Raw genomic sequence first — 23,454 nt, 5'->3', positions numbered from 1 at the left:
GTATATTAATATAACAGTGCTAAATATCCAAATGCTGCTATCATCATAAATGACAGAACCTCAGCCAACTTTCAATTATTTAAGGGAGCATGCCAGGGATGCCCTCTGTCCCCTTACCTTTTTAATTTGGCACTAGAACCCCTGGCTATCTATTTAAGAAAAGAGATCGAACGGATTAAAGTAGATTTTAGGAGGGTTACTACACTGCTTTACGCGGATGACTTATTAGTTTTAATGTCAAATTCTGAAAGAAACATTCCTGTACTGATACAAATACTACAGGAGTATAGTGCTTTTTCAGGTTACAAAATTAACTCTGCTAAAACATAAATTTTTTGGCTAAGGAAACATAAAAGTTCATATCAACAGTATCAGTTTAAAGAAGCGAAGGTGATGTTTTCGTATTTAGGTATTAAGCTATCGAGAGATAGTAACGAGTGGTACATACTTAACTACCCCCCAATGTTTGCTACAATAAAACAGGACTTGGAAAACTGGACTAAATTTAAATTAACTTTGTCAGGTAAAGTGAATTTGATAAAGATGGTGATATTCCCTAAGTAATTATACTTAATGCAAAATCTCCCAATTATGCTAAAACAGAAAGAGATAAACATATTTAAAACATGCATGCACTCAACTTCAGTGGGGAGGGAAATGGAAAGCCATTGCCTTCAAATTTTTGTCCTTATCTAGGTCTGATGGAGACTTAGCTCTTCCAGACATTGAAGTATACAATTTAGTAGGTATTGCGAAGATAGCACTGAATTGGATAACTGGAGTTGACTATTATGTAATAGAAAGAAAGGTTCAGGGTAGCGCTAAATTAAAGCAAAGAGCTCTAAATATATGCGATATGTCTGATAGTTAATATAACAATGTGTGGATGTTAAAAATGAAGTAATATTTATGTAGATCGATACAATTAAAATTTAATATAATGAATTAACAATATAGTGCCGGCACTAACTTAAAACAATATGATAATATGGACATAAAATTATAAAATATAAGATATCAGTTTGCGGTTCAAAGCTGTATGCAATATCAATTTGCGGTTCAAAGCTTATGTAAACAAACAACGGTTAATGTATTACAACTCTTTAAAAACAAAAGCAAAGAAATATGCTGACTTGCTGAATACTTTCGGCAGCATATAACATACAGTGTGTCCGTATTAAATATGGAACAGTGTTCTCAAATGTGTACAAAGTTACCGTCTCTGGAGTGTAATACAATTGTCCGTTGTTGGTAAGTTCCGTAACTTTATATAGAATGATTCTCCTGGTGGAAACGGAACATGTGTTGGTTCAGATAGCACGTTTGTTTGTTGTGATTCTTCAGTGCTTTCGGCAAATTTCCTTGCAGCGTCCTTAGATGCTGACCATAGCAGCAGGGGAAAGGGTAGGTCCTGGGACCGAGGTATTGGCTGACTTCTGATGGTGTGTTTTGCAGCTATACCAACAAGTCCTATTACCCTTACCAATATGGGAATGCAGGAGCTTTCTTAAAACCCCAGTGATACTTAGGTAATCGTCAGACACAAGCGGTAACCAGATCATGGGTCGGATTTTTAAGCATATATCAGCCACTCTGTGATATGTGAGAGGGATATTGCACCGTACCTACTGTAACCACTAATCTACGCGTTTCAGCCCAAAAGGCCTTGATCTTGATAAAGGCCTATTGGGCTGAAACGCGTAGATTTGCTCGTCTACTTTCAATCTTTATCTTTGATACTAGTGGTTACAGTAGGTACGGTGCAATATCCCTCTCACATATCACAGAGTGGCTGATATATGCTTAAAAATCCGACCCATGATCTGGTTACCGCTTGTGTCTAACTGACGATTACCTAAGTATCACTGGGGTTTTAAGAAAGCTCCTGCATTCCCATATTGGTAAGGGTAATAGGACTTGTTGGTATAGCTGCAAAACACACCATCAGAAGCCAGCCAATACCTCGGTCCCAGGACCTACCCTTTCCCCTGCTGCTATGGTCAGCATCTAAGGACGCTGCAAGGAAATTTGCACATAGCACTGAAGAATCACAACAAACAAACATCGTTCTATCTGAACCAACACATGTTCCGTTTCCACCAGGAGAATCATTCTATATAAAGTTATGGAACTTACCAACAACGGACAATTGTTTTACACTCCAGAGACGGTAACTTTGTACACATTTGAGAACACTGTTCCATATTTAATACGGACACACTGTATGTTATATGCTGCCGAAAGTATTCAGCAAGTCAGCATATTTCTTTGCTTTTGTTTTCAAAGAGTTGTAATACATTGACCATTGTTTGTTTACATAAGCTTTGAACCGCAAATTGATATTGCATACAGCTTTGAACCGCAAACTGATATCTTATATTTTATAATTTTATGTCCATATTATCATATTGTTTTAAGTTAGTGCCGGCACTATATTGTTAATTCATTATATTAAATTTTAATTGTATCGATCTACATAGATATTACTTCTTTTTTAACATCATCCACACATTGTTATATTAACTATCAGACATATCGCATATATTTAGAGCTCTTTGCTTTAATTTAGCGCTACCCTGAACCTTTCTATGTCTAATTTCATTAGCGATTTGGAGATTTGCTAATGTTTTGGGTCAGCACAACAGAGCCAGAGAGTGTTAGTATCTTTTACACCCTTCTTTTCAGTTGACTATTATGTAAAACAAGCTATGGAGGAAAATTGAATCCATTCATACTAACTTAAAGCGCTCTTACATTGTCCCCCCAATAAATGGCCTTGTAAGATCAAACAATTGCCGGTCATTAGCAATGTGATTTCTGCGTGGCAAAAAATGCTTAAACCGATTCACATTGATTATAGATTCTCCAAGTTTCTGCCTCTTATGGGTAACCCCAATTTTGCACCCGCTTTAAACTCCAAAATTTTTAGAGAGATACTTCAATTTAGAGATCCCAGGTCATGGAGATGCAAGTCGTTCACGGAATTAAAACAGGAATTTGGGATAGCAAATAGAGAACTTTTCGCCTTTTTACAGGCGCGACATTACATTCAGACTTTTGCTGATGAGGAGTTAGAGGGGGATGCCTGGCGTAGTTTAGAGACGGTATTCAATCTTTTTAGAGCGGGTAAATATTCAATATCGTTGCTATACAAAACAATTATGCGCTTTTTAGGACAAGTAAAGGTGCAAAAACTGTGCAGATATGGCAGGTTACATTGGAGGTTTTACAGAAACGCTTTACATTATTAGATTCTGTGACTCTCTCCACTTCTTGGAGAGAATCCCACACAAAATTTGTAAATAGGGCCTATGTTACTCCGAAGGTTAAAGCTCGTTGGGATAAATCAAGAGCCTTTTGCTACAAGTGTAAGGTAGCAGATGCAGATATATTTCACTGTTTTTGGGGGTGCCCTAAAAACAGAATTTATGTTTACCTGATAAATTTCTTTCTCCAACGGTGTGTCCGGTCCACGGCGTCATCCTTACTTGTGGGATATTCTCTTCCCCAACAGGAAATGGCAAAGAGCCCAGCAAAGCTGGTCACATGATCCCTCCTAGGCTCCGCCTACCCCAGTCATTCGACCGACGTTAAGGAGGAATATTTGCATAGGAGAAACCATATGGTACCGTGGTGACTGTAGTTAAAGAAAATAAAATATCAGACCTGATTAAAAAAACCAGGGCGGGCCGTGGACCGGACACACCGTTGGAGAAAGAAATTTATCAGGTAAACATAAATTCTGTTTTCTCCAACATAGGTGTGTCCGGTCCACGGCGTCATCCTTACTTGTGGGAACCAATACCAAAGCTTTAGGACACGGATGAAGGGAGGGAGCAAATCAGGTCACCTAAATGGAAGGCACCACGGCTTGCAAAACCTTTCTCCCAAAAATAGCCTCAGAAGAAGCAAAAGTATCAAACTTGTAAAATTTGGTAAAAGTGTGCAGTGAAGACCAAGTCGCTGCCCTACATATCTGATCAACAGAAGCCTCGTTCTTGAAGGCCCATGTGGAAGCCACAGCCCTAGTGGAATGAGCTGTGATTCTTTCGGGAGGCTGCCGTCCGGCAGTCTCGTAAGCCAATCTGATGATGCTTTTAATCCAAAAAGAGAGAGGTGTAGAAGTTGCTTTTTGACCTCTCCTTTTACCTGAATAAACAACAAACAAGGAAGATGTTTGTCTAAAATCCTTTGTAGCATCTAAATAGAATTTTAGAGCGCGAACAACATCCAAATTGTGCAACAAACGTTCCTTCTTTGAAACTGGTTTTGGACACAGAGAAGGTACGATAATCTCCTGGTTAATGTTTTTGTTAGAAACAACTTTTGGAAGAAAACCAGGTTTAGTACGTAAAACCACCTTATCTGCATGGAACACCAGATAAGGAGGAGAACACTGCAGAGCAGATAATTCTGAGACTCTTCTAGCAGAAGAAATCGCAACTAAAAACAAAACTTTCCAAGATAATAACTTAATATCAACGGAATGTAAGGGTTCAAACGGAACCCCCTGAAGAACTGAAAGAACTAAATTGAGACTCCAAGGAGGAGTCAAAGGTTTGTAAACAGGCTTGATTCTAACCAGAGCCTGAACAAAGGCTTGAACATCTGGCACAGCTGCCAGCTTTTTGTGAAGTAATACCGACAAGGCAGAAATCTGTCCCTTCAGGGAACTTGCAGATAATCCTTTTTCCAATCCTTCTTGAAGGAAGGATAGAATCCTAGGAATCTTAACCTTGTCCCAAGGGAATCCTTTAGATTCACACCAACAGATATATTTTTTCCAAATTTTGTGGTAAATCTTTCTAGTCACAGGCTTTCTGGCCTGAACAAGAGTATCGATCACAGAATCTGAGAATCCTCGCTTCGATAAAATCAAGCGTTCAATCTCCAAGCAGTCAGCTGGAGTGAAACCAGATTCGGATGTTCGAACGGACCCTGAACAAGAAGGTCTCGTCTCAAAGGTAGCTTCCAAGGTGGAGCCGATGACATATTCACCAGATCTGCATACCAAGTCCTGCGTGGCCACGCAGGAGCTATCAAGAACACCGACGCCCTCTCCTGCTTGATCCTGGCTATCAGCCTGGGGATGAGAGGAAATGGCGGGAACACATAAGCTAGTTTGAAGGTCCAAGGTGCTACTAGTGCATCCACTAGAGCCACCTTGGGATCCCTGGATCTGGCCCCGTAGCAAGGAACTTTGAAGTTCTGACGAGAGGCCATCAGATCCATGTCTGGAATGCCCCACAGGTGAGTGACTTGGGCAAAGATTTCCGGATGGAGTTCCCACTCCCCCGGATGTAATGTCTGACGACTCAGAAAATCCGCTTCCCAATTTTCCACTCCTGGGATGTGGATAGCAGACAGGTGGCAGGAGTGAGACTCCGCCCAAAGAATAATTTTGGTTACTTCTTCCATCGCTAGGGAACTCCTTGTTCCCCCCTGATGGTTGATGTACGCAACAGTCGTCATGTTGTCTGATTGAAACCGTATGAACCTGGTCCTCGCAAGCTGGGGCCAGGCCTGGAGCGCATTGAATATCGCTCTCAGTTCCAGAATATTTATCGGTAGAAGAGATTCTTCCCGAGACCAAAGACCCTGAGCTTTCAGGGATCCCCAGACCGCGCCCCAGCCTATCAGACTGGCGTCGGTCGTGACAATGACCCACTCTGGTCTGTGGAACATCATCCCTTGAGACAGATTGTCCAGGGACAGCCACCAACGGAGTGAGTCTCTGGTCCTCTGATTTACTTGTATCTTCGGAGACAAGTCTGTATAGTCCCCATTCCACTGACTGAGCATGCACAGTTGTAATGGTCTTAGATGAATGCGCGCAAAAGGAACTATGTCCATCGCCGCCACCATCAACCCGATCACTTCCATGCACTGAGCTATGGAAGGAAGAGGAACGGAATGAAGTATCCGACAAGAGTCCAGAAGCTTTGTTTTTCTGGCCTCTGTTAGAAAGATCCTCATTTCTAAGGAGTCTATAATTGTTCCCAAGAAGGGAACCCTTGTTGACGGGGATAGAGAACTCTTTTCCACGTTCACTTTCCAGCCGTGAGATCTGAGAAAGGCCAGGACAATGTCCGTGTGAGCCTTTGCTTGAGGAAGGGACGACGCTTGAATCAGAATGTCGTCCAGGTAAGGTACTACTGCAATGCCCCTTGGTCTTAGCACCGCTAGAAGGGACCCTAGTACCTTTGTGAAAATCCTTGGAGCAGTGGCTAATCCGAAAGGAAGCGCCACGAACTGGTAATGTTTGTCCAGGAATGCAAACCTTAGGAACCGATGATGTTCCTTGTGGATAGGAATATGTAGATACGCATCCTTTAAATCCACCGTGGTCATAAATTGACCTTCCTGGATGGAAGGAAGGATAGTTCGAATGGTTTCCATCTTGAACGATGGGACCTTGAGAAATTTGTTTAAGATCTTGAGATCTAGGATTGGTCTGAACGTTCCCTCTTTTTTGGGAACTATAAACAGATTGGAGTAGAACCCCATCCCTTGTTCTCTTAATGGAACAGGATGAATCACTCCCATTTTTAACAGGTCTTCTACACAATGTAAGAACGCCTGTCTTTTTATGTGGTCTGAAGACAACTGCGACTTGTGGAACCTCCCCCTTGGGGGAAGTCCCTTGAATTCCAGAAGATAACCCTGGGAGACTATTTCTAGCGCCCAGGGATCCAGAACATCTCTTGCCCAAGCCTGAGCGAAGAGAGAGAGTCTGCCCCCCACCAGATCCGGTCCCGGATCGGGGGCCAATATTTCATGCTGTCTTGGTAACAGTGGCAGGTTTCTTGGCCTGCTTTCCCTTGTTCCAGCCTTGCATTGGTCTCCAAGCTGGCTTGGCCTGAGAAGTATTACCCTCTTGCCTTGGGCTGGTCCGTTTTTACGAAAGGGACGAAAATTAGGTCTATTTTTTGCCTTGAAGGGCCGATCCTGAGGAAGGGCGTGGCCCTTACCCCCAGTGATATCAGAGATAATCTCTTTCAAGTCAGGACCAAACAGCGTTTTCCCCTTGAAAGGAATGTTTAGTAGCTTGTTCTTGGAAGACGCATCAGCCGACCAAGATTTCAACCAAAGCGCTCTGCGCGCCACAATAGCAAACCCAGAGTTCTTAGCCGCTAACTTAGCCAATTGCAAAGAGGCGTCTAGAGTGAAAGAATTAGCCAATTTGAGAGCATTGATTCTGTCCATAATCTCCTCATAAGGAGGAGAGTCACTATCGAGCACCTTAAGCAGTTCATCAAACCAGAAATATGCGGCTGTAGTGACAGGGACAATGCATGAAATGGGTTGTAGAAGGTAACCCTGCTGAACAAACATCTTTTTAAGCAAACCTTCTAATTTTTTATCCATAGGATCTTTGAAAGCACAACTATCCTCTATGGGAATAGTGGTGCGTTTGTTTAAAGTAGAAACCGCTCCCTCGACCTTGGGGACTGACTGCCATAAGTCCTTTCTGGGGTCGACCATAGGAAACAATTTTTTAAATATGGGGGGAGGGACGAAAGGAATACCGGGCCTTTCCCATTCTTTATTAACAATGTCCGCCACCCGCTTGGGTATAGGAAAAGCTTCTGGGAGCCCCGGCACCTCTAGGAACTTGTCCATTTTACATAGTTTCTCTGGGATGACTAAATTTTCACAATCATCCAGAGTGGATAATACCTCCTTAAGCAAAATGCGGAGATGTTCCAATTTAAATTTAAATGTAATCACATCAGATTCAGCCTGCTGAGAAATGTTCCCTAAATCAGTAATTTCTCCCTCAGACAAAACCTCCCTGGCCCCCTCAGATTGGGTTAGGGGCCCTTCAGAGATATTAATATCAGCGTCGTCATGCTCTTCAGTAACTAAAACAGAGCAGCCACGCTTACGCTGACAAGGGTTCATTTTGGCTAAAATGTTTTTGACAGAATTATCCATTACAGCCGTTAATTGTTGCATAGTAAGGAGAATTGGCGCGCTAGATGTACTAGGGGCCTCCTGAGTGGGCAAGACTCGTGTAGACGAAGGAGGGAATGATGCAGTACCATGCTTACTCCCCTCACTTGAGGAATCATCTTGGGCATCATTGTCATTATCACATAAATCACATTTATTTAAATGAATAGGAATTCTGGCTTCCCCACATTCAGAACACAGTCTATCTGGTAGTTCAGACATGTTAAACAGGCATAAACTTGATCAGAAAGTACAAAAAACGTTTTAAAATAAAACCGTTACTGTCACTTTAAATTTTAAACTGAACACACTTTATTACTGCAATTGCGAAAAAACATGAAGGAATTGTTCAAAATTCACCAAATTTTCACCACAGCGTCTTAAAGCCTTGAAAATATTGCACACCAATTTTGGAAGCTTTAACCCTTAAAATAACGGAACCGGAGCCGTTTTAAGCTTTAAACCCCTTTACAGTCCCTGGTATCTGCTTTGCTGAGACCCAACCAAACCCAAAGGGGAATACGATACCAAATGACGCCTTCAGAAGTCTTTTATAAGTATCAGAGCTCCTCTCACATGCGACTGCATGCCATGCCTCTCAAAAACAAGTGCGCAACACCGGCGCGAAAATGAGACTCTGCCTATGCTTTGGGAAAGCCCCTAAAGAATAAGGTGTATAAAACAGTGCCTGCCGATATTATTAAATCAAAATACCCAGAATAAATGATTCCTCAAGGCTAAATAAGTGTTAATATCAATCGATTTAGCCCAAAAAAAGTCTACAGTTTAAATAAGCCCTTGTGAAGCCCTTATTTACAATCGTAATAAACATGGCTTACCGGATCCCATAGGGAAAATGACAGCTTCCAGCATTACATCGTCTTGTTAGAATGTGTCATACCTCAAGCAGCAAGAGACTGCAAACTGTTCCCCCAACTGAAGTTAATTGCTCTCAACAGTCCTGTGTGGAACAGCCATGGATTTTAGTTACGGTTGCTAAAATCATTTTCCTCATACAAACAGAATTCTTCATCTCTTTTCTGTTTCTGAGTAAATAGTACGTACCAGCACTATTTGAAAATAACAAACTCTTGATTGAATAATGAAAAACTACAGTTAAACACTAAAAAACTCTAAGCCATCTCCGTGGAGATGTTGCCTGTACAACGGCAAAGAGAATGACTGGGGTAGGCGGAGCCTAGGAGGGATCATGTGACCAGCTTTGCTGGGCTCTTTGCCATTTCCTGTTGGGGAAGAGAATATCCCACAAGTAAGGATGACGCCGTGGACCGGACACACCTATGTTGGAGAAATAAAGAAATTCTGGTATAAAATTAATCGATGGTTAAAGAAGATCAATCAAAACTATATTCAAATAACAGACAACCATGTTTTTTTTTGCTAGATGGACAAAAAGAACGTCAATGTGTAAACCCTCGCCAATTTAATGTTATAATTATGGTAGGTAGACTATTGACATTAAAATATTGGAAATCACAAGGCACCAAATATGACAATTTCTAATGAAACTTAAAAACCAGATAATCATGGAACAAATGGATACCTCAATAAATTCAGAAACCCAAATCAAATGTTTCTTTTATAAATGGAAGAATGTAATATTAAGTTACCTCAGAGACACAATTGCAGCTTATCGCACCCTTTAGGGGTACTACGTACCTTGAGTTGGCTTTAGCAAACAATGAATACTAGGGGCTATGGAGGATGAGTGGAGGGGGAAGAAAAAAATTCTTAATAAATCCTCTCTCTTTTTTTCTACTTAAAACCTTCCAACAGTGTAACAAGGAACTACTTGACTTGCAGGGTATTTGAACTGTGGTACAAGGAGGACTAGGTGGATATATATTGTTTTTACATATTGACATGATTATGTTTTTTTCATTTGTCCTGATTTAATTGAAAGAGACCCTGCGAGGTGCAATTGAAATGTAAATATGTGTTTATAATCCATTAGTGTAAATAAGTTAAAGAAATACATAACATTTTTTAACAGTGCTTGGTTATGCAAAACTGGGTAATAAAGGGATTATCTATCTTTTTAAACAACAAAAATTCTGGTGTTGAATGTCCCTTTAAGGATTTTACCTTGGGATCAAAGGGAATTGTTTTGTAGAGTGTGGGGGGTAGCAGTGCAGGCTGCTGTCCCTATTGTTTCAAAGGATAGTGTTACACATGTAAAGGGGAAAGGTAGTTTAGTTTTGTGCTTCAGGTAGAAGGGGCTAAGAGTATAAAGAGTGGTGTTGGCAGGAAGTAGGCAGAAAATTAATATTGTGCTCTTTTCCCCTCCCTCCCGCCTAGGTTTAAGCTGTTTAGCTGATAAGAAGAGGTCAGACGAATGCGGAGCGACAAAGCACAGATATGGGCAAGAGTGATGGCTCATACTGATTTAAGACCGCCCGTGTTCCCTATGGGGTTCATTTCATAAAGGCATGCAACAGGCTGGCAGTCTCTCAGTCAGAGTCGGTGAATAGCAATAAGTAATTTGCTTCAGCATTTTAATTGTCAATCATGGATTGTTGCTGTGAAATTGCAGCCTGACACATGGGCTAGGTGATGCTGGGGGGAGATCTGGGGGGTACAGGGACCCAGAGTGGTGGTCTGTCTGTCAAACTCACGTGGTCCTCCTAGCCTACAGATGGACTCTAACTCTCCAGGTCCCTGTAGCCCCCAAATGAGAGCAGTCTGTTGTTCAAACTCACATGGTCTTCCTAGCCTAAATATTGACTCTCCTGTCATTTGCCAAACATCCCTGGGTAGTGCGTGGTCACGCTACCTGGTCTCATGTGCTGCAGAATTTCTCATCAATGTCGGTGCATTGTATCATTGGGGGTGGTTATTGGTTTATTGAATCGACAATAAATGAAGGTGGTTCTTAATTCTGCCTTAAAGGGAATTAATTTTGCTTAAGAGGGACAGTCTACTGCAGAATTTTTATTGTTTAAAAAGATAGATAATTCCTTTATTACCCATTCCCCAGTTTTGGATAAAAAAACAGTTATATTAATATACTTTTTACCTCTGGGATTACCTTGTATATAAGCCTCTGCAGGCTGCCCCCTTATTTAAGTTCTTTTGACACTTGCATTTTAGCCAATCAGTACCCTCTCATAAGCAACTCCACGGTCGTGAGCACATTGTTACCTATATGGCACACATGGACTAACATCCTCTAGCTGTGAAAAACTATCAAATGCATTCAGATAAGATGCAGCCCTCAAGGGCTTAGAAATTAGAATATGAACCAAGTATTCGCTTTCAACTAAGAATACCAAAACAACAAAGCAAATTTGATGATAAAAGTGGATTGAAAAGTTGTTTAAAATTACATGCCCTATCTGAATCAAAAAAGTTTAATTTTGACTAGACATCTTTTAATTTAATAAAACTGTGACCTTTTCAAATGGCAATACCTGTGTCTGTCTTCAATTGATTTAAAGTTTAAGAATACACTGTAAAAGTTTTTTTGTAGGGTACATTTGTAACATGGGAATGAAGGCCTAAGGTATAAAATCCTTAATCCTCTGTGCATGCAAAAGAAAATGCTCACAACAGAGCGGTCACATTAGCTCTTGGATTCTTAGAGGAGAACGCATATTATAATTGTTTAGCTCTTTCTTTCAAATAGCGTAGTCTTGGTAGCGCTCACCATCACTAAAGAATCTTGTATTTTATACCTAGCGCTGCACTTAGGATTCTATTATAAGTAGAACATCTAGTAAAAGTCTTATAACATACTACTGAGATGCATCTGCCTTAAAAATAAACAATATATACTCTATATAAAATTAGTATTAGAATTCATGGAGTAAAGCTCTGGTTATTGGAGCAGGTCCTCTGCTGGGTCATATGAAATATGAATAAAATATACGATGGGTAATTGGATCACAAAGTAGTATAACACGATTGCTTCCCCGTCTAGCAAAATATTTTAAGCTAAGAGTGCAATCATCAACAATGTTTCTAGAGAAAATCTTTTGCGCATTTATATTTGCTTTAAATACATCTACCTTTCCCTGACCCATGTAGATTAAAATTAATTGTAAACATAGGGCAAAAAAACCCCATAATAAAACTTTGTCTATTATTGTCCTATATCATGAAGCGGCACATCCAACCCATATAACGGCCTGTAGTTCCACAAGGGAAACCCCCAGTTGGAAAGTAATTCTACAAGCTTCCCTTTTGTGTGGCATACTTCTTACTGATCTTCCCTGGATTCTAGATTAGTGATGGTCAGTAATTGTCAGATATTTTTGTATGTACAATTAAATATAGACACCTTTAATAGTTGGGAATTTGTGCTACATATTACTTTCTCCTTTTTTTCCCATTCAATACACACTTATAAGAGATGTTATATGTTGTATTAGTGTGTGGAATTCTAGTTCTATGTATGCAATTTACAGAAGTTAGCCACTATAGATCTTTATGGCTCATTTTGAAAATTTGGATGTATTTTCATGTTTTATATGAGTTACTTAACAGTTGATATAGGATATTCTATGATTTGATGTTCCCTTTCGGATTTAACAAATGGTTCTAGTCCAGAGGTGTCAAACTTATTTGCGTTGCAGGCCATTTTCCATATAAGTGCAACTCACGTGGGCCACACACACTACTAAACACAGTAGTGGCGCTTGCTATAACTGTATACATTTAAAAAAAACAGAATTTATGTTTACCTGATAAATTACTTTCTCCAACGGTGTGTCCGGTCCACGGCGTCATCCTTACTTGTGGGATATTCTCTTCCCCAACAGGAAATGGCAAAGAGCCCAGCAAAGCTGGTCACATGATCCCTCCTAGGCTCCGCCTTCCCCAGTCATTTGACCGACGTAAAGGAGGAATATTTGCATAGGAGAAATCATATGATACCGTGGTGACTGTAGTTAAAGAAAATAAATCATCAGACCTGATTAAAAAACCAGGGCGGGCCGTGGACCGGACACACCGTTGGAGAAAGTAATTTATCAGGTAAACATAAATTCTGTTTTCTCCAACATAGGTGTGTCCGGTCCACGGCGTCATCCTTACTTGTGGGAACCAATACCAAAGCTTTAGGACACGGATGATGGGAGGGAGCAAATCAGGTCACCTAGATGGAAGGCACCACGGTTTGCAAAACCTTTCTCCCAAAAATAGCCTCAGAAGAAGCAAAAGTATCAAATTTGTAAAATTTGGTAAAAGTGTGCAGTGAAGACCAAGTCGCTGCCTTACATATCTGATCAACAGAAGCCTCGTTCTTAAAGGCCCATGTGGAAGCCACGGCCCTAGTGGAATGAGCTGTGATTCTTTCAGGAGGCTGCCGTCCGGCAGTCTCATAAGCCAATCTGATGATGCTTTTAAGCCAAAAAGATAGAGAGGTAGAAGTTGCTTTTTGACCTCTCCTTTTACCAGAATAAACAACAAACAAGGAAGATGTTTGTCTGAAATCCTTTGTAGCATCTAAATAGAATTTTAGAGCACGGACAACGTCCAAATTGTGTAACAAACGTTCCTTCTATGAAACTGGATTCGGACACAAAGAAGGTACAACTATCTCCTGGTTAATATTTTTGTTGGAAACAACCTTCGGAAGAAAACCAGGCTCAGTACGTAAAAACCACCTTATCTGCATGGACCAGATAGGGCGGAGAACACTGCAGAGCAGATAACTCAGAAACTCTTCTAGCGGAAGAAATTGCAACCTAAAACAAAACTTTCCAAGATAATAACTTAATATCTATGGAATGTAAGGGTTCAAACGGAACCCCTTGAAGAACTGAAAGAACTAGATTAAGACTCCAGGGAAGAGTCAAAGGTCTGTAAACAGGCTTGATTCTAACCAGAGCCTGAACAAACGCTTAAACGTCTGGCACAGCTGCCAGCCTTTTGTGAAGCAAAACAGATAAAGCAGAGATCTGTCCCTTCAGAGAACTCGCAGAAAATCCTTTCTCCAAACCTTCTTGTAGAAAGGAAAGAATCTTAGGAATTTTTATCTTGTTCCATGGGAATCCTTTAGATTCACACCAACAGATATATTTTTTCCATATATTATGGTAAATTTTTCTAGTTACAGGCTTTCTAGCCTGAATAAGAGTATCTATTACAGAATCTGAAAACCCACGCTTTGATAAAATCAAGCGTTCAAACTCCAAGCAGTCAGTTGGAGGAAAACCAGATTCGGATGTTCGAATGGACCCTGAATAAGAAGGTCCTGTCTCAAAGGTAGCTTCCATGGTGGAGCCGATGACACATTCACCAGGTCTGCATACCAAGTCCTGCGTGGCCACACAGGAACTATCAAGGTCACCGAAGCCCTCTCCAGATTGATCCTGGCTACCAGCCTGGGAATGAGAGGAAACGGTGGGAATACATAAGCTAGGTTGAAGATCCAAGGTGCTACTATTGTATCCAATAGAGTCGCCTTGGGATCCCTGGATTTGGACCCGTAACAAGGGACCATGAAGTTCTGACGAGAGGCCATCAGAACCAAGTCTGGAATGCCCCATAATTGAGTTATTTGGGCAAAGATTTCCAGATGGAGTTCCCACTCCCCCGGATGCTCCTCCATCGCCAGGGAACTCCTTGTTACCCCCTGATGGTTGATATATGTAACAGTCGTCATGATGACTGATTGAAACCTTATGAATTTGGCCTTTGCTAGTCGAGGCCAAGCCTTGAGAGCATTGAATATCGCTCTCAGTTCCATTATGTTAATCGAGAGAAGAGAGTCTTCCCGAAACCATAGACCCTGAGTTTTCAGGGGTTCCCAGACCGCGCCCCAGCCCACCAGACTGGCGTCGGTCGTGACAATGACCTATTCTGGTCTGCGGAAGCTCATTCCCTGTGACAGGTTGTCCAAGGTCAGCCACCAACGGAGTGAATCTCTGGTTATTTGATCTACTTGTATCGTCGGAGACAAGTCTGTATAATCCCCATTCCACTGTCTGAGCATGCCCAGGTGCAATGGTCTTAGATGAATTCGTGCAAAAGGAACTATGTCCATTGCCGCAACCATCAACCCTATTACTTCCATGGACTGCGCTATGGAAGGAAGAAGAACAGAATGAAGTACCTGACAAGAGCTTAGAAGTTTTGATTTTCTGGCCTCTGTCAGAAAAACCTTCATTTCTAAGGAAACTATTATTGTTCCCAAGAAGGGAACTCTTGTTGACGGGGACAGAGAACTTTTTTCTATGTTCACTTTCCACCTGTGAGATCTGAGAAAGGCTAGGACAATGTCCGTATGAGCCCTTGCTTTTGACAGAGACGACACTTGAATCAGGATGTCGTCCAAGTAAGGTACTACTGCAATGTCCCTTGGTCTTAGCACCGCTAGAAGGAACCCTAGTACCCTTGTGAAAATCCTTGGAGCAGTGGCTAATCCGAATGGAAGTGCCACAGGTAATGCTTGTCCAGAAAGGCGATCCTTAGGAACCGAAAATGTTCCTTGTGGATAGGAATACGTAGGTACGCATCCTTTAAGTCCACCGTGGTCATGAATTGACCTTCCTGGATGGTAGGAAGGATCGTTCGAATGGTTTCCATTTTGAATGATGAAACCCTTAGAAACTTGTTTAGAATCTTGAGATCTAAAATAGGTCTGAATGTTCCCTCTTTTTTGGGAATTATGAACAGGTTGGAGTAAAAACCCATCCCTTGTTCTCCTAATGGAACAGGATGAATCACTCCCATGCTTAACAGGTCTTCTACACAGTGTAAGAATGCCTGTTCGAAGATAATTGAGACCCGTGGAACCTTCCCCTTGGGGGTAGTTCCCTGAATTCCAGGAGATAACCTTGAGAAACTATTTCTAGCGCCCAAGGATCCTGAACATCTCTTGCCCCAGCCTGAGCAAAGAGAGAAAGTCTGCCCCCCACCAGATCCTTCCCAGATCGGGGGCCAACACTTCATGCTGTTTTGGTAGCAGTGGCAGGTGACTTGGCCTGCTTACCCTTGTTCCAGCCCTGCATCGGCCTCCAGGCTGGCTTGGTTTGAGAAGTATTACCCTCTTGCTTAGAGGGTGTAGAATTTGAGGCTGGTCCGTTTCTGCGAAAAGGACGAAAATTTGGCTTCTTTTTAGCCTTAAAAGACCTATCCAGAGGAAGGGCGTGGCCCTTTCCCCCAGTGATGTCTGAAATAATCTCTTTCAAGTCAGGGCCAAACAGTGTTTTACCCTTGAAAGGGATGTTAAGCAAAAGCGCTCTGCGCGCCACGATAGCAAACCCTGAATTATTCGCCGCTAATCTAGCTAATTGCAAAGCGGCATCTAAAATAAAAAAGAGTTAGCCAATTTAAGAGCTTGAACTCTGTCCAAAACCTCCTCGTACGAAGATTCTTTATTGAGCGACTTTTCTAGTTCTTCGAACCAGAAACACGCAGCTGTAGTGACAGGAACAATGCATGAAATTGGTTGTAGAAGGTAACCTTGCTGAACAAACATCTTTTTAAGCAAACCCTCTAACCTTTAATCCATAGGATCTTGAAAGCACAACTATCTTCTATAGGAATAGAAGTGCGTTTGTTTAGAGTAGAAACCGCCCCCTCGACCTTGGGGACTGTATGCTATAAGTCCTTTCTGGGGTCGACTATAGGAACTAATTTCTTAAATATAGGGGGAGGACAAAAAGGTATGCCGGGCCTTTCCCACTCCTTATTTACTATGTCCGCCACCCGCTTGGGTATAGGAAAAACATCGGGGGGCACCGGAACCTCTAGGAACTTGTCCATCTTACCTAATTTCTCTGGAATGACCAAATTGTCACAATCATCCAGAGTAGATAATACCTCCTTAAGTAGTGCGTGGAGATGTTGAAATTTAAATTTAAAAGTTACAATATCAGGTTCTGCTTGTTGAGAAATTTTCCCTGAATCTGAAATTTCTCCCTCAGACAAAACCTCCCTCCTGGCCCCTTCAGATAGGTGTGAGGGTATGTCAGAACAGATATCATCAGCGTCCTCTTGCTCTTCAGTGTTTAAAACAGAGCAATCACGCTTTCTCTGATAAGTAGGCATTTTGGAAAAAAATGCATGCAATAGAATTATCCATTACAGCCATTAATTGTTGTATGGTAATAAGTATTGGCGCACTAGATGTACTAGGGGCCTCTTGTGTGGGCAAAACTGGTGTAGACACAGAAGGGGATGATGCAGTACCATGCTTACTCCCCTCATTAGAGGAATCATTTTGGGCAATATCATATCTATGGCATTATTATCCCTACTTTGTTTGGATATTATGACACAAATATATCACATATATTTAAATGGGGAGACACATTGGCTTTCATACATATAGAACATCGTTATCTGATGGTTCAGACATGTTAAACAGGCTTAAACTTGTCAACAAAGCACAAAAAACGTTTTACAATAAAACCGTTACTGTCCCTTTAAATTTCAAACTGAACACACTTTATTACTGAATATGTGAAAAAGTATGAAGGAATTGTTCAAATTTCACCAAAATTTCACCACAGTAACTTAAAGCCTTAAAAGTATTGCACACCAAATTTGAAAGCTTTAACCCTTAAAATAACGGAACCGGAGCCGTTTTTACATTTAACCCCTATACAGTCCCAGGTATCTGCTTTGCTGAGACCCAACCAAGCCCAGAGGGGAATACGATACCAAATGATGCCTTCTATAAGCTTTTTCAGTGGTTCTTAGCTCCTCACACATGCATCTGCATGCCATGCTTTCCAAAAACAACTGCGCATTAGAGGCGCGAAAATGAGGCTCTGTCTATGACTAGAAAAGGCCCCCAGTGAAAAAGGTGTCCAATACAGTGCCTGCCGTTTTTATTAAAACAATCCCCAAGATTTAACAACTATTAAAAGTAATAATCTGCCAAATATACTTAGTAAAGTAATCGTTTTAGCCCAGAAAAAGGTCTACCAGTTTTTTAAGCCCTAATGAAGCCCTTTATTCTTTTACTTAAACTAAGAAAATGGCTTACCGGTTCCCATAGGGAAAATGACAGCTTCCAGCATTACCGAGTCTTGTTAGAAATGTGTCATACCTCAAGCAGCAAAAGTCTGCTCACTGTTTCCCCCAACTGAAGTTAATTCCTCTCAACAGCCCTGTGTGGAAACAGCCATCGATTTTAGTAACGGTTGCTAAAATCATTTTCCTCTTACAAACAGAAATCTTCATCTCTTTCCTGTTTCAGAGTAAATAGTACATACCAGCACTATTTTAAAATAACAAACTTGATTGAAGAATAAAAACTACATTTAAACACCAAAAAACTCTAAGCCATCTCCGTGGAGATGTTGCCTGTACAACGGCAAAGAGAATGACTGGGGAAGGCGGAGCCTAGGAGGGATCATGTGACCAGCTTTGCTGGGCTCTTTGCCATTTCCTGTTGGGGAAGAGAATATCCCACAAGTAAGGATGACGCCGTGGACCGGACACACCTATGTTGGAGAAATTGTATTCTGTAAACCCTAAGGGGTCAATTTAACAAAGCCTGCCGATGATCATCAGACCGCTGCTTCCCTAACCTTTCACCATCTCTTAGGTGGAAAATTTCAATCTCCCCGTTCCTGTCCGACCGGGGAGATTGACAGCTTCTGCCCGTGCGTGATTGGCTGTGTGCGGGATTGCACACGAGCACAAAATAGCACTCGTGTGCAATGCTGAATTCGGGCAGCGGAATTCAGCCCGCCAGAGGCAAGCTGCAGCGGACAGGGGTGCGTATGTGCGCCCGTCTGCCGCAGCTTGATAAATCAACCCCATAGTAACTAACTCTGGCTTGATGAAACACGCTCTAATGCTTTTAAGAAGGTGACACAAACGCATCATCTGGTTGCTCTCCCAGATAAAATAAATATATATAAAATATTTATCAAATATAAAGTATGAGATTTTAGTTAAAGAGAAAATTATCGAGATAATTGGGCAAAAATTATGCATAAAATCAGTGATACCATAGTAATGGACACATATAAAGAAGTGCTGCGTGTGTCAAATAGTAACACACTGATCTGTGTTTGTTTTTTTTTATAATGAGGCTATTTAAAGTCTCAGGGGTTTTAATGATCTCACTACAGTAGCGCAGCTGCTCACTATACACCGATTGAATCGCAAAGGAATACAGTCATTGTAATTAAGAGCTGAATGGAGGTTGCCCACACGTGTAACAGTAAGTGCGTTCGCTCTTTAAGCAAAAAGCATATTATAATTATTTTTCATGGAGGTGTCACTTGTTTTGTTGCAATTTCTTTTATTCATCGTTCATATTGTCTGGTTTTGTGGAAATTGTTTTCAAATGTGCTCTAGTGATATTATTCTGGACAGGAGAACACCTTGATAATACAGATACAATGGATATGGTTCGTTGTTGCTTTCAGTATATTTCATTTTGTTGATGTGTAATCAGTACTATGTATGTGGAAATGTACATTATCTGTAAAATTAATAAAAAAGTAGGCTCTAAAGCCCCCCCAGCCCTAATTAAATTAGTCCACTTTCTTTTTAGTTGCTTTAGCCTCCCATTGTACTTCATATACGTGTTTAATTTTATCCTATCCTCACCAATGCTATAACTTAGGTTTAATATACGAAGCTGAGATACATATCTAATCTCTTTATTTGAAAAGCTTTGTAGACTACTGGTGGAAGAATGGGAGTATTGTATAGCAAGAACACATAATGATATATACTGTATATACATTTGTGATGTGCCTAAACAAACAGTTGCACCTCATGAGGCCCAAGAACACACATTACATATATATTCATACACATAAAGGTACAATACTCATTTTGTTTAAAAAAAAAAAGTGTTTTATCAAAAACTGGTCAGTTTTGTTCCCACATTAGCTCTCCAAATTCACATAAGCCAAAATACTTGTTTCAGAAAAAAGATCACAAATTTGGAGAGAAACAAATTTGGAGAGAAAAAAAAAAAAAAAGTTTGCAATAATTCCTTCAGCATTACATAAATTATAAATTGTTACCATACATTCTTACACTTCCATTGGAATTAATTCTATAAAGCAGCCATATTATAAGAGATATAACAGTACATAAATTAAATTTTCTTATGTGTTGGGAGCATTTTATTCTTACAATAATGCACACACCTACTTAAGCGTTTTAACCCCTGAAAATGAGTTAAACATATAAAGTTCTAGAGGAGCTGTGCTGCCAGGACGCAGGTAGTGATTGACGGCGACATGTGTTTACGGTTCTTACTTTGTTTACAAAATGTCCTGATCAAAAGTGGCAATGCACTATGGCTCCTGACCAGCAGTTAAGCCATGTGTTTAACTCCTTTGTGGGGAGTAAATAAATAGTGGCACATATTACAGCCTTTTATCATCTTTGCACTAGAACATCCTTTTAGGATCTATACATTGTCAGCACCGTGTCCATTTATACACCAACATAGATTGAACTTTTCTTTCCACAATCCAGGTTGGGATCTTGCACAGCCTTCCACATGATCAGCATCTCATATGGCACAAAGCGATGCACCATCAAAAGCTCTCTATAATAACAAGGGTCAAAAGGATCCAACTTGTTGGAAGGTACCCTTATGCCTACTGTGCTCATGCCTATGTGGGATGCTGGTACCAGACCTGCTTTCTCCAGACACATACCCAGATACACATCATCAATAGGGAGAAGGTCAATACTTTGTGATGCATTATATATGGCTTGGGAGGTGTAACGGGACATGAGTATTCCTCCACCTCCACAGTACATAGGATAGGAGTTTGAAGTAGTGATCTGCACAGGAACATAATACTTACTTCCAGCCTCCCTTATAGGGCCCACATTAGCTATCAGCTGTCCAACAAAGAGGTGCTTGTTCCCTCCCCCTTCCCCTAAGCCATGCAAGTACGTGATTACATTGAAAGTATTGACAAAAACATCATCATCTCCATTGAATATAAAATGCACTCCAGGACAGTTGTCTTCAAGCCACTGGTGAAACAAGACCTGTTTTAGGGTCAGGTTGAAAAAAGTGTCTTGGAATTCCCACTGCAATATGTCACCATACATTTGGCTTTCGAGGGTCAAGAGTTGTCTCATACGTTTCTCATCCTTCTGATTCTTGGGAATTCCTGAAAGAAAGATTCTCCTCACTTGAACACCGTTGTAGGCACCCTCCTCTCCCCATGTTTGTCTAATAATAGATCTTCGCTCATAGTTGGCTGGTGAGGATTTAATAGCAAGAAGTAGGAAAACATTCTTAGAAGCAACTGACCCTCCACACGTCTTGGGAGAATCCAATATCAGAGGGAAAGTCCTGCAGTGCCTGTACTTCAAGAAGTCTTTAACATGAGATGGTAATTTCGAAAACCCATCAATATTTTCCACAGATGTGTTTTCCTGGCACTTTGATATCCACTGCAACTGTTGTAAGGATGGAGATTCAGCAGTGAGACGAGATGGACGAGCAAAGGAGAGTTTCTCATGCTGTAATACTGGCGGCTCATTGGCGTCATGAACAAGAAATAAAAGGCACATGAGACCAACAAAGAGAAGGACCATAGCTTCTACATTGACACGGTAACGCTTCATGTTTAAACTGCAACAAAAAAAAACAGAAGAAAAATTTTAATCATAAACATAGGACCCACGCTTTTATTTATTTCTTTAAGGATATGGGCATGCATATATTCTAGCTTGAGGTTTCTACTGGTCCATCTTAGTTTAAAAAAGCAATTTAACAAAATATGGGGATAACAAGTAATAATAATTATGTTCCTTCATATAATTAACATTGAGTGGAAAAGAAACTGCTCTCCAGACGGGTAGGTTATAGTGAGATTTTACCCAGACCCATTTTGCCATACATACACATGGGCAATGATGGGTTTAAATCACTGATGCATAACATGCTAGCACAAGTGATTAAAGGGACACGAAACCCACATTTTTTTCTCTCATCAGTCAGATAGAGAATAAAATACAAAATAAGTTTCTAATATCAAATTTGCTTTGTTCTAATGTTATTCTTTGTTGAAGACATAGCTAGGTAGGTAGCGTGCACATGCCTGAAAAAGCACTACATGGTGTTGACATCTTTTGCACTACTGTCATATAGTGTTGCAGACATGCATAATCCTGAACTTACCTCCATGCGTTTCATGATAAGAAAATAAATTGGAAAGTTGTTTAAAATTGTATGTTCTATCTAAATCATGAAAGAAAAATGTAAGTCCCTTTAACCCCACTATTGGCAAAATATAAAATGTATCACATGGAGCAGAGAGGGCGGGGGGGGGGGGGGTTGAACTTTGAGAAATTTCAAAATTTACATTAATTTGCTGGCCCCCTGTATCATGTGACAGCCATCAGCTAATCACATACTCATATGTATACACTGAACTCTTGCAAATGCTTAATAGGAGCTGGTGCCTCAGAAAGTGTATAAGACTGCACTTTTGATAATGAAAGATTAATTTTGACTTTAGCATCCCTTTAAGTTACAACAAAGTGGTGCCCGTTACTTTGAGACAAAACATTTTTCTTCAATATTTAAGCAACTAAAATATTTTTAAAGATACATCTGCATATTATTCTTAGGCTAATCTTTGCTTTGAATATATCATATCTAGCATATATTAAGGGATATTTAAAGGCATATAAAAGGGACAGTACCACCAGATTTTTATGGGCTAGATAAAGGGTTACGCTACCCGATCTCAGTATGGGAAAATCTTAATTTTCAAAATTAATAATTCATATAATATAATTAAGAAAAAAATGGCAAAATACTCTAAATAGAAACATACAGCAAAATTTACAAACAAAATTCTCCATGTTTAATTATGCATATAAAATAAAAATGCAGTATACTTTCATTATTTTACAATTTTTTTCCTGTAAATTATCATTGATTTTGACACTGCCTCAAGGGTGGTTGGGAGTACAGACTTCAGAACTCTGACCTGCTACATGCTTTATCAGTGCAATAGCTCAGTTATAACCGCCCCATATCATCGATAGCAATAGAGAGAGAATTTAGGGCTAGATATGTGGTGTGCCAACATTCGCAAGATATAGAAATATCGCCCCTGTGCTAACTTGCACTCATATCACAAGTTTAAAGTAAACGTGAAAGCGCAAGCGTAATCGCATTTTACACTAGGCTGGGTTAGCAGAATTGAAGATCTTGCGTAAAGGATAAGGAGTTATTTAAAAGTTGCACCAAACACAAGGAACAGTAAAGTCTAAATTAAACTTTCATGATGATTCAGATACAACATGCAATTTTTTTTTTTATCTTTTATTTTGAAACCAGCAGTGCAGAACAAAAAAAAAAAAAAAGAATTAAACAAATAATTTGCACCTTACAAGGTCATCAATCAATAGTCATATCTATCAAGAAAAAAAAAAGTTATATTAACATTGTTTTAAATCACAACCTAAAAAAGAAGAGAAAAGAAAAGACCTTTTACTTCTGCTGTGCACTACTGAGATCCTTTTCTATTATATCCTTACCCCACTGGCTAACGAAGAAACAACAACAAAATA

At 40.3% G+C, this 23,454-nt stretch overlaps 1 protein-coding gene across 1 annotated transcript; it reads right to left on the bottom strand.

Annotated features, from left to right (window-relative positions):
• Positions 1 to 19,536: 19,536 nt before the first annotated feature.
• Positions 19,537 to 21,498, bottom strand: LOC128644527 (N-acetyllactosaminide beta-1,3-N-acetylglucosaminyltransferase 3-like). Its single transcript, XM_053697107.1, has one exon. The coding sequence runs from the start codon at positions 21,493 to 21,495 to the stop codon at positions 20,341 to 20,343; it is 1,155 nt and encodes a 384-aa protein (XP_053553082.1). The 5' UTR covers positions 21,496 to 21,498; the 3' UTR covers positions 19,537 to 20,340.
• Positions 21,499 to 23,454: the final 1,956 nt, after the last annotated feature.

This window comes from Bombina bombina, unplaced genomic scaffold (assembly GCF_027579735.1).
Source record: "Bombina bombina isolate aBomBom1 unplaced genomic scaffold, aBomBom1.pri scaffold_998, whole genome shotgun sequence".
In the NCBI taxonomy this organism is placed as follows: Eukaryota; Metazoa; Chordata; class Amphibia; order Anura; family Bombinatoridae; genus Bombina; species Bombina bombina.
The sequence above is the reverse complement of the archived record's forward strand: the minus strand, read 5'-3'. Positions and strand labels throughout refer to the sequence as shown.

Excerpts from the sequence above, each read along its gene's own strand:
- LOC128644527 (XM_053697107.1), bottom strand. The coding sequence starts at position 21,495 with ATGAAGCGTTACCGTGTCAATGTAGAAGCTATGGTCCTTCTCTTTGTT.